Source organism: Sinocyclocheilus grahami, unplaced genomic scaffold, assembly GCF_001515645.1.
Source record: "Sinocyclocheilus grahami isolate Dianchi unplaced genomic scaffold, SAMN03320097.WGS_v1.1 scaffold1384.1, whole genome shotgun sequence".
Classification (NCBI taxonomy): Eukaryota; Metazoa; Chordata; class Actinopteri; order Cypriniformes; family Cyprinidae; genus Sinocyclocheilus; species Sinocyclocheilus grahami.
Genome location: NW_015506563.1, coordinates 205,623 through 218,122, shown reverse-complemented (window position 1 = coordinate 218,122; position 12,500 = coordinate 205,623). Strand labels below are relative to the sequence as shown.

Below are 12,500 nucleotides of genomic sequence, written 5' to 3'. Positions count from 1 at the left end.
TCGCTGTGAGGACTTCACAACAAAACCCAAACCCAGTGAGACCATGTGCCCTCTAACCCCGAGGAACATGCTTTTGTTTTGATTTGAACAGTTCAAGTGAGCTCTTCAGCCTCTGGCAGATGACAAAGCCATGCTGAGACGTGTGTTTGTCCACTGATAACCTCCTCGACCCAGAAAGAGCGGCAGGAAAACATCCAGAGGATTCCCAACGAGAGAACGGCTCTCCACAGATAAACAACCTCTTTCCCTTTCAGTGCTGCCCATTTTCCACCCTCTGCAGGGCACCTTAGCCTGAGCAAAACACGTCTGGAGATATTACAATAACAGAGCTGATGTTTATGTAAAGCACAGTCTGCAGCTACGCCCCGCACTCCTCAGATCAAATTGACCTTTTATTTCAATAAACCTCACAGCATAAACGTCCATCCACGCAGAAGACCAGCATACAGATGAAGGAACCGCACAGATACTCTGCTGACGTGGCTCTCGTGGGCCATCTGAGTAAGGTTCAGTTCATTCACCATCATGGACATTTGAGGCAAATATCAGTCTGCTCCTCACAAAAAGCATCATTTAACTTGAAGCTACAGTCATGTGAACTACTGCTATGATGCTTTCTGCAGAAGCTTGCAAGCTCCAGTCCCTGACAGCGCAATCTTGAGTATTTCACTCAAAATATCTTTTTCATACTTTTGTGCTCTGCAGAAAAAAAAGTAAAGGCTAAAATACACTATACGACTTTTAAAATCTGAACAGATTTTAGAACACCAGGCATCACAAACGTACTGACTCGTTCTGAATACAACAAACTGAAAATAGCAAGCATGTTTGGTCTCCCACAACTGGATAGAAGCATTTTCTGTGAAATATGTCAGTTAAAACCTGCAGACTGGCTCCAACTTTTGCTAACTATCATCAACTCGTCCAAACTCTTAATCTGAGCAAAAATCTGTACAAACATTGTGTAGTGCAATCCAGCCTTAAAGGAGTAGTTTCACTGGAGGAAACGTTATGGATTATGGGCTCGTATTTTAGGCGGAAGCAATGGTTTGAAGATAAAAATATTTTAAAGATGGATTTGATTCTTCCAAACACACAGCTTTTGTATTTTCCAGATGTTAACTGATGAACTGGAGTGCTGTGGATTATTGTGATGTTTTTATCAGCTGTTTGGACTCGCATTCTGACGGCACCCATTCACTGCAGAGCATCCATTGCTGAGACACTGATGCAATGCTACATTTCTACAAACCTGATGAAGAAACAAACTCACCTACATCTCGGATGGCCTGAGAGTGAGCACATTTTCAGCAAATGCACATACATAATTATTCCTTTAAGACATACAGGTTTGGAACAGCATGACAGATGGTGAAAGTGCTCACATTTGGGTGAACTATGCATAGCATTTCTGTAAGGACGTTCCTTTATCAGCTGTTTGGACTCGCATTCTGACGGCACCCATTCACTGCAGAGCATCCATTGCTGAGACACTGATGCAATGCTACATTTCTACAAACCTGATGAAGAAACAAACTCACCTACATCTCGGATGGCCTGAGAGTGAGCACATTTTCAGCAAATGCACATACAGCATGACAGATGGTGAAAGTTCTCACATTTGGGTGAACTATGCATAGCATTTCTGTAAGGACGTTCCTGAGACGAAAACTCATGTTGTGAAATCTAAAGGCCTTTTCACACTGAACACAAAAATTTGGCGCAAATGTTTGGCACGATGATGCTTTTGAATCAAAACAATAGATCCCCATGGGGCTATTCACACCAGGCGTAATCATTCGCGGTGCGAAAAAACAAGGATTTTTTTTCATCATTTGTGTAAATTTTTTCCCCCGTTGCTCTACGAGGAAACAGGCCGTCCAATTAGATTTGAGCTTAGATCACGTGCCCGGAGCAGCTGCTGTTGCACAACTATAGATCACAAACCGAAGTTATTACAAGCACTCGATGATGGTTTAAAGTGGGTTTTAAGCAAAAATATTAATAATCACATAAATGTTCAAGTGTAGCTTGATGCTAATTGTACCATTACTTATATTTTAAGATGTATTCTTGTAAGCATTATAGATAGTTTGTGTTTCTGGTGTAGAGCCAAACTATATTTACCTTAATTTAATGCTGTATATTGAGTAGTGGACGATGTTAACGCCATAAACGAGATACATAACTGAGGAAAAATGCATTGTTGGTCGGCGCCACCTGATGTGCAGGCGTGAATTAGCAGAAGGCGATCAATCGTTTCGCACTCAGTGTGAAAGCTCCGTTCATCGGTGATTCACCTCGCTTTTTTGCGCTCAGTGTGAAACAGTCTTAAGGCAGAACATGGAAATTCAGCACACTCACCAGATGAACGTAAGGCACGAAGTATCCGTACAGGGCCGCAGGGATCCCAAAGGCCCATATGCGGTATCCCAGAGACCTCCAGATGTGCATGTTAAACACCCTCTTGAGCGAGGGAAAGCGGCTGCCCGACTTGCTGCTGCTGAGGGGTTTGGGCAGCAGGGGTTTGTAGGTGAATCCCGCCAGCATGAGCATGAACATGAAGACGCTCAGCACACGCAGCGTGTAGGCGAGTCCCACGCGCTTCAGCAGGCCGGTCAGCATGTAGGGGAGCGTGATGGTGAATACGCTGCTGCCCGCCGTCACAATGCCGTTCACCAGGCCCAGCCTCCGCTTGAAATAGTGACCCAGGATCACCAGACTCGGCTGATATGCAAAACTGCAGCCACACGCAAAGACTATGCCATAGGTGAAGTACATTGGCCCGAGAGACCTGCAGAGAATAACGATTGGACTGCGTTAACTTTAAAGGCACATTATAAATCAAATTAAATACTACTAGTAATGCAATTCAAAGCACAATTGTGAAATTTCTCCTGACAGTTTTTGTGCTATCGAAATTCTTCCTCGTCTCTCAGTTTAATGTTGACTGTAAATCAGTGATTAATAGATTGATTCTGCTGAAGAGTGAACCACTGCAACTCCGTGATGCTTTTAAAACATTAATCTATTTCTCTGACCAATGGCTAATAGTAAAAACTTTTTTTTTCAGTTTAGTTCTGGTGATGCTAGTGGCGCAAATATGAAATACGTTAGCTTTAATGTCAGGAGTGTAAACGTATGATTGCTTTGTGGTCAGCTAAACTCCATTTAGAGCTAGTTATGCTCTCCAGTTCAGCAGACTGCAACATGTATTTAGTGCAGTGTATTTAAGTACAGGTATTTGTTTGTTAATCTTCAGTATTTAGAGAAACAATAAGCAACAACTTGTCGCTGATTGTAACAGTCATACAAAGTGCGTTAAGTAATCAGATTACTTTTTAATGAAACGAGTACCCAAGTCATTACTGCTGTATTAATTTAATATCCTTACTGATAGTTGAAAGCCTTCAGAAACATCTTGAGAAGAGAAGAGAAGAGAAGAGAAGAGAAGAGAAGGAGCTAGTTATGCTCTCCAGTTCAGCAGACTGCAACATGTATTTAGTGCAGTGTATTTAAGTACAGGTATTTGTTTGTTAATCTTCAGTATTTAGAGAAACAATAAGCAACAACTTGTCGCTGATTGTAACAGTCATACAAAGTGCGTTAAGTAATCAGATTACTTTTTAATGAAACGAGTACCCAAGTCATTACTGCTGTATTAATTTAATATCCTTACTGATATCTTGAGAAGAGAAGAGAAGAGAAGAGAAGAGAAGAGAAGAGAAGAGAAGAGAAGAGAAGAGAAGAGAAGAGAAGAGAAGAGGGCCAAGTACAGAGCCTAGTGGGACCCCAGTGTCAGACTAAAGGAGTACAATCTTGTATGTTTCAATTTAATCAATGGAACTTTGGGTTCTTTAGGAACAGGAAAAACAGTGTCTTAAAGTACTGAGTAAGATGAGAAGGCATCCCCACAGTCCTTCAAATCATGCGTCAGAATAAAAACATTATATTGTCAGGTGTTCTGGATGATCTCCACATCTATACTCCATCCACTGCTTACAGACAAAACCATTCCCTTTTGACAGCGAACATAAAATCACACAGGAAGGATAGTTGAGTATAAAAACAGATGGGCCACAGCAACTAGAAAGCAATCATTTTATCCAGTTTACAGTCCATTGGCTAAGCACTAGTAAGTACACTTGGTAGTGAAGGATGGTCATTACCACCTATTTCCAGTTACAGGTAATATAAGCATTAATTGAACTGCTTAGCAAGAAATTAAAAAAAAATCTCTATCTAAAACCTGAGGTGAATGTAATGTACTTACGTGACGAAGGAACTGCCCAGAAGTCCCACAAACGCCACTGCTGCCCCTCCAACTGCTGTAATCCGGCAGCCAAACAGATCGGTGAACACACTGACGATCGGTGAGAAGAAGAAGATCATACCCATTGAGAGCGAGCCGACCCATGCTACACACACACACACACACACACAGAGAGAGAGTTCATTTATATAAAGCCAGCAGTCTAAGTAAATTAAACTTCCATTAGATACATTTAAATGTGTTTAAATGTGTGTGATAACAAACAACTCATTATATAATGCTGTTTTAAAGATTTACATAAAAAAACAACAATACAGACCAGATCGAGTCAAATGACAGAGCGCACCAGTATCCATCAACCCAAATAAAACAAGAAAATAATCAAATGGGATGAAGTATTTTTCATTTGTAAAGCAATTCATGCACTGGATTATACAAAATGAGCATTATTATTTCCAGCATGAAATAGCTAACTGTTAAATGATTCATACTGTGCCACTGTATTTCAGCACAGTTCTCACAGGATACTGCGCCTGTAATTTATTCTTATCACATAAACAATCATTTTTAGAGAGAAAGATCCTACACACAGACACAGAAATGTTAATCTAACACACCACAGACTTACATTATATTTCTGTGGCATGACACACACTGGTTTTACTGCAGGACTGAGAGTTTTCATTAAACATCAAGGGGAGAGAAAGCTGTTGTACAAAAGTTCATTAAATGTCCTTAATCATTGATATGTATTAGCATGAACTGGATCACGTGAGTTTGCAGTAAAAAACAGCCGTGTTTGAGTCTGACACGTGAGCCTGACATGCATTACCGTCCTTCATGCTGCAGTTTCACAAAGGAAGTCAAAGTGATCATGTGATGATCTGGGTTATGGAGTAAGTCTCTCTCCGACAGAAACACACACACACGGCCATCTAACTTCCCTAAAGAACACCACACATGACACTCATGAAGGCATCCTATTTATTCTACTTTATTTCACCAAAACGATCCTGAATCTGAGTCTGTGTATGAAAAAGCTTTTTTAGGAAATATATAAATAAATAATTAATAAATAATATTAATATTTATAATAAGACAAGAACCAGCTGTGTTTGGCATCACTGTCGGACACAGTGTGGTGCAGCTTCATCATGGCCTGTATTTGAATTCATATTAATATCACACAAAATCATCATGAAGACTGAAAAAGAAAGAAAGAACAAATGAAAGAAAAAAGAGAGCAAAAACGAATAAAGAAACATGCAAAAGAAAGAAGGAACGAGTGACTGGTAAGGAGAAGAACAGAGGGATTGATTCTGTGACCCTCGAGCTACAGCAGCCTGACATGTGTGACTCTCTCCAGCATCAGCGAGGAGGACCTGAGTGAAACCACGGCGTGTGTCCAGTCTGTAATGATTCCTCACACACTGCAGTGAGTATCAGAGATGCTGGAAACACACTGTTAGCACAGCAAACAAACACACTCCCATCCGTCCGTCCCCGTGAGCCAGGGTCCTGAACAAACACACCGGAGCGGACGGACGACAGACGGATCAAACACACGGCCTGATCGGACTCACTCAGTCTGACTGACTGTGGCTAGCGACTATCTGATGCTGCAAAGTTAATGTCGCTATTCATCTGAATTCAGTTCAAGTGCTGTTTTCATCCGATGTTGTATTTACAGATAAGCAGAAATTATTACTGAATATTAAACCCCAACTACATGCCATCATGAAGTTCAGACTGTACTGCTGCATAAACACTGTTTATAACCACTTTTTTCATGGTTTTATGGTTTATTTTTAGTTAACTATAATAACCTTGAAAAAAAAAAAACTAAAAACTTTCATATCACATCTTTAAGGATTTAATCTTTATTCTAAATGTCTGTCATCCTTTCACAAACGTGTCCCTGCAGCACAAAAGCAGTGTTAAGTCGCTGGGGGATATTTGCAGCAATAGCCAACAATACATTGTATGGGTCACAATTATACATTTCTCTTTTATGCCAAAAATCATTAGGATATGAAGTAAAGATCATCTTCCATGAACATATTTTGTAAATGTCCTACTGTAAATATATCAAAACGTAATGTTTGATTAGTAATATGCATTGCTAAGAACTTCATTTGGACAACTTTAAAGATGATTTTCTCAATATTTAGATTTTTTTGCACCCTCAGATTCCAGATTTTCTAATAGTTGTATCTTGATGGTGAATACGCTGCTGCCCGCCGTCACAATGCCGTTCACCAGGCCCAGCCTCCGCTTGAAATAGTGACCCAGGATCACCAGACTCGGCTGATATGCAAAACTGCAGCCACACGCAAAGACTATGCCATAGGTGAAGTACATTGGCCCGAGAGACCTGCAGAGAATAACGATTGGACTGCGTTAACTTTAAAGGCACATTATAAATCAAATTAAATACTACTAGTAATGCAATTCAAAGCACAATTGTGAAATTTCTCCTGACAGTTTTTGTGCTATCGAAATTCTTCCTCGTCTCTCAGTTTAATGTTGACTGTAAATCAGTGATTAATAGATTGATTCTGCTGAAGAGTGAACCACTGCAACTCCGTGATGCTTTTAAAACATTAATCTATTTCTCTGACCAATGGCTAATAGTAAAAACTTTTTTTTTCAGTTTAGTTCTGGTGATGCTAGTGGCGCAAATATGAAATACGTTAGCTTTAATGTCAGGAGTGTAAACGTATGATTGCTTTGTGGTCAGCTAAACTCCATTTAGAGCTAGTTATGCTCTCCAGTTCAGCAGACTGCAACATGTATTTAGTGCAGTGTATTTAAGTACAGGTATTTGTTTGTTAATCTTCAGTATTTAGAGAAACAATAAGCAACAACTTGTCGCTGATTGTAACAGTCATACAAAGTGCGTTAAGTAATCAGATTACTTTTTAATGAAACGAGTACCCAAGTCATTACTGCTGTATTAATTTAATATCCTTACTGATAGTTGAAAGCCTTCAGAAACATCTTGAGAAGAGAAGAGAAGAGAAGAGAAGAGGGCCAAGTACAGAGCCTAGTGGGACCCCAGTGTCAGACTAAAGGAGTACAATCTTGTATGTTTCAATTTAATCAATGGAACTTTGGGTTCTTTAGGAACAGGAAAAACAGTGTCTTAAAGTACTGAGTAAGATGAGAAGGCATCCCCACAGTCCTTCAAATCATGCGTCAGAATAAAAACATTATATTGTCAGGTGTTCTGGATGATCTCCACATCTATACTCCATCCACTGCTTACAGACAAAACCATTCCCTTTTGACAGCGAACATAAAATCACACAGGAAGGATAGTTGAGTATAAAAACAGATGGGCCACAGCAACTAGAAAGCAATCATTTTATCCAGTTTACAGTCCATTGGCTAAGCACTAGTAAGTACACTTGGTAGTGAAGGATGGTCATTACCACCTATTTCCAGTTACAGGTAATATAAGCATTAATTGAACTGCTTAGCAAGAAATTAAAAAAAATCTCTATCTAAAACCTGAGGTGAATGTAATGTACTTACGTGACGAAGGAACTGCCCAGAAGTCCCACAAACGCCACTGCTGCCCCTCCAACTGCTGTAATCCGGCAGCCAAACAGATCGGTGAACACACTGACGATCGGTGAGAAGAAGAAGATCATACCCATTGAGAGCGAGCCGACCCATGCTACACACACACACACACACACACAGAGAGAGAGTTCATTTATATAAAGCCAGCAGTCTAAGTAAATTAAACTTCCATTAGATACATTTAAATGTGTTTAAATGTGTGTGATAACAAACAACTCATTATATAATGCTGTTTTAAAGATTTACATTAAAAAACAACAATACAGACCAGATCGAGTCAAATGACAGAGCGCACCAGTATCCATCAACCCAAATAAAACAAGAAAATAATCAAATGGGATGAAGTATTTTTCATTTGTAAAGCAATTCATGCACTGGATTATACAAAATGAGCATTATTATTTCCAGCATGAAATAGCTAACTGTTAAATGATTCATACTGTGCCACTGTATTTCAGCACAGTTCTCACAGGATACTGCGCCTGTAATTTATTCTTATCACATAAACAATCATTTTTAGAGAGAAAGATCCTACACACAGACACAGAAATGTTAATCTAACACACCACAGACTTACATTATATTTCTGTGGCATGACACACACTGGTTTTACTGCAGGACTGAGAGTTTTCATTAAACATCAAGGGGAGAGAAAGCTGTTGTACAAAAGTTCATTAAATGTCCTTAATCATTGATATGTATTAGCATGAACTGGATCACGTGAGTTTGCAGTAAAAAACAGCCGTGTTTGAGTCTGACACGTGAGCCTGACATGCATTACCGTCCTTCATGCTGCAGTTTCACAAAGGAAGTCAAAGTGATCATGTGATGATCTGGGTTATGGAGTAAGTCTCTCTCCGACAGAAACACACACACACGGCCATCTAACTTCCCTAAAGAACACCACACATGACACTCATGAAGGCATCCTATTTATTCTACTTTATTTCACCAAAACGATCCTGAATCTGAGTCTGTGTATGAAAAAGCTTTTTTAGGAAATATATAAATAAATAATTAATAAATAATATTAATATTTATAATAAGACAAGAACCAGCTGTGTTTGGCATCACTGTCGGACACAGTGTGGTGCAGCTTCATCATGGCCTGTATTTGAATTCATATTAATATCACACAAAATCATCATGAAGACTGGAAAAGAAAGAAAGAACAAATGAAAGAAAAAAGAGAGCAAAAACGAATAAAGAAACATGCAAAAGAAAGAAGGAACGAGTGACTGGTAAGGAGAAGAACAGAGGGATTGATTCTGTGACCCTCGAGCTACAGCAGCCTGACATGTGTGACTCTCTCCAGCATCAGCGAGGAGGACCTGAGTGAAACCACGGCGTGTGTCCAGTCTGTAATGATTCCTCACACACTGCAGTGAGTATCAGAGATGCTGGAAACACACTGTTAGCACAGCAAACAAACACACTCCCATCCGTCCGTCCCCGTGAGCCAGGGTCCTGAACAAACACACCGGAGCGGACGGACGACAGACGGATCAAACACACGGCCTGATCGGACTCACTCAGTCTGACTGACTGTGGCTAGCGACTATCTGATGCTGCAAAGTTAATGTCGCTATTCATCTGAATTCAGTTCAAGTGCTGTTTTCATCCGATGTTGTATTTACAGATAAGCAGAAATTATTACTGAATATTAAACCCCAACTACATGCCATCATGAAGTTCAGACTGTACTGCTGCATAAACACTGTTTATAACCACTTTTTTCATGGTTTTATGGTTTATTTTTAGTTAACTATAATAACCTTGAAAAAAAAAAAACTAAAAACTTTCATATCACATCTTTAAGGATTTAATCTTTATTCTAAATGTCTGTCATCCTTTCACAAACGTGTCCCTGCAGCACAAAAGCAGTGTTAAGTCGCTGGGGGATATTTGCAGCAATAGCCAACAATACATTGTATGGGTCACAATTATACATTTCTCTTTTATGCCAAAAATCATTAGGATATGAAGTAAAGATCATCTTCCATGAACATATTTTGTAAATGTCCTACTGTAAATATATCAAAACGTAATGTTTGATTAGTAATATGCATTGCTAAGAACTTCATTTGGACAACTTTAAAGATGATTTTCTCAATATTTAGATTTTTTTGCACCCTCAGATTCCAGATTTTCTAATAGTTGTATCTCAGCCAAATAACCCTTATGACTGGTTTTGTGCTCCAGGGTCACACATGTGCCCACAAACATCACACAGCACTTACAGCGACTGCGATTCAAGTGAGACACACAGCATCTGTACAGACAGTCACTCGAGTTCTCATCCTTCTCCTTCATAGCGGAGCATGAACACGACCGTATGCAGCGCTTCATCCTCAGACAGTTCATGTTGTGTTGGGTGTTTACTCTGGATCATGGAAACATTCAACTACGGAAGAAAATCCTTCGCCGTCTCCTCACACAGAGTTATGTCCTCCTGTTCCTGAAAACCAGCTTCCCGAGAGCCACAAATAAGCATCACGTCTCCAAACACTTGACTGCGTGACGTGAAGAGCGGATTGAGATCCATTCCACTTCCTGTTTCTGTGTTGTGTGTGATTAGATCCATCAGCGAGCGACACTCCCGGGGCCGAGAGTCAAGAGTAAACCAGCTCATCTGCTGCTCTCTGAACTCTGATCTCCTGTCTGCTTACTCCAGCTGTCTCATCAGAGAGGTCTGTAGACGGGACGCCAGTGATTTCTCACAGGAAATGATGCGCTGAGCACACAGGCTCTGGTGAACGTGATTTCACCAATTACATCATTCCAATCAACCAATCAGAATTGAGGGATACGTCTTCAAGAAATGTCAGTTTTAGGCTTACAATCAGGGTTAGATGCTTCTACACCCTTGTATTCACCTAGCATTTCCCTCTGATTTTAAGAATAAATTATGGGTAGGGTTATGTTTAGGGGTTAGGTCTATATTTTTAGGGGTTAGGTCTATATTTTTGGACAGTAATGTTGATCACAGCGACCCACAGATAGATATAAACTGTCTTGTCAAAGTCTGAAATGTATATATATATATATATATCAGGCTCTGGATCAGACTCTCACACAGAGGAACCTGCGCCGGTGTCAGATTCACAAACACTGATATTAATGACCATAATGTTGGGTGTTTACTCTGGATCATGGAAACATTCAACTACGGAAGAAAATCCTTCGCCGTCTCCTCACACAGAGTTATGTCCTCCTGTTCCTGAAAACCAGCTTCCCGAGAGCCACAAATAAGCATCACGTCTCCAAACACTTGACTGCGTGACGTGAAGAGCGGATTGAGATCCATTCCACTTCCTGTTTCTGTGTTGTGTGTGATTAGATCCATCAGCGAGCGACACTCCCGGGGCCGAGAGTCAAGAGTAAACCAGCTCATCTGCTGCTCTCTGAACTCTGATCTCCTGTCTGCTTACTCCAGCTGTCTCATCAGAGAGGTCTGTAGACGGGACGCCAGTGATTTCTCACAGGAAATGATGCGCTGAGCACACAGGCTCTGGTGAACGTGATTTCACCAATTACATCATTCCAATCAACCAATCAGAATTGAGGGATACGTCTTCAAGAAATGTCAGTTTTAGGCTTACAATCAGGGTTAGATGCTTCTACACCCTTGTATTCACCTAGCATTTCCCTCTGATTTTAAGAATAAATTATGGGTAGGGTTATGTTTAGGGGTTAGGTCTATATTTTTAGGGGTTAGGTCTATATTTTTAGGGGTTAGGTCTATATTTTTGGACAGTAATGTTGATCACAGCGACCCACAGATAGATATAAACTGTCTTGTCAAAGTCTGAAATGTATATATATATATATATATCAGGCTCTGGATCAGACTCTCACACAGAGGAACCTGCGCCGGTGTCAGATTCACAAACACTGATATTAATGACCATAAAGCTGAAGATTATCACTCGAGATGATAAGATTGTGGACGTTATCGTAAAGTCCAAAGTGTGTCGATCTGTATTTATGCTGACAAACATGTGAGTTTTACAGGACAAGGTTCTTCAGTGCTCAATGAAATCAGCCTTATTTCTCCAAAATTCCATTTAATATTTTCCCAAATTAATTTTTTCCATTTTAATTTTTCTGGATTCTGTTTTAATTAAACCTTAATAATCAAAAAGCATGTCTCCTCTGATTAATACAATTTTTCATAAAACAAAATGTAAGAATTTATTCAAATGTTACCAGTAATCTATGCTTAGAAATGTGTCTTAATCGTTCAGAAATTCTCTGTTGTCTGTTTTCATGTTTCTGGATTTGATTTAATTTATCATTTAATTCAATCAAAGAAGGTGGTAATCAAATGAATGCATACAACTTTAAAAATGTAACTCGTCTCTTAAAATGCAATTCCTTTTTACTTTATTTTATTTTTTGGTAAAGTGCTGCACAACAGAGACATGAAGTGTGTGATATTCTTTAAAATAATGTTTAAATAAATTGTATTATTACTATCATTCTTTTGAGAAGGAAATTCTACTGCGGTAAGAATATACAGTAATAGAGTTCTGAATTTGATTGGAATGCGTGTCGTCCAGCACAAGTGTTTTTAAGATGGCATGCTAAAGTTAAAAATAGTCCCGCTTTTAAAGAGACGTCTGCACAGGACCGCTTC

The 12,500-nt window shown here is 39.6% G+C and overlaps 1 protein-coding gene across 1 annotated transcript in view; it reads right to left on the bottom strand.

The window, feature by feature from the left end:
- The window catches only part of LOC107569826 (monocarboxylate transporter 10), a 40,481-nt gene that overhangs the window by 10,228 nt on the left and 17,753 nt on the right, over positions 1–12,500 (bottom strand). Inside the window, exons 2-3 of the mRNA XM_016255982.1 lie at positions 7,811–7,955; positions 2,365–2,794 (exon numbers count right to left, since the gene is read on the bottom strand). Coding sequence (XP_016111468.1) covers positions 2,365–2,794; positions 7,811–7,955 — 575 coding nt within the window. The remainder of the gene's footprint in view (positions 1–2,364; positions 2,795–7,810; positions 7,956–12,500) is intronic.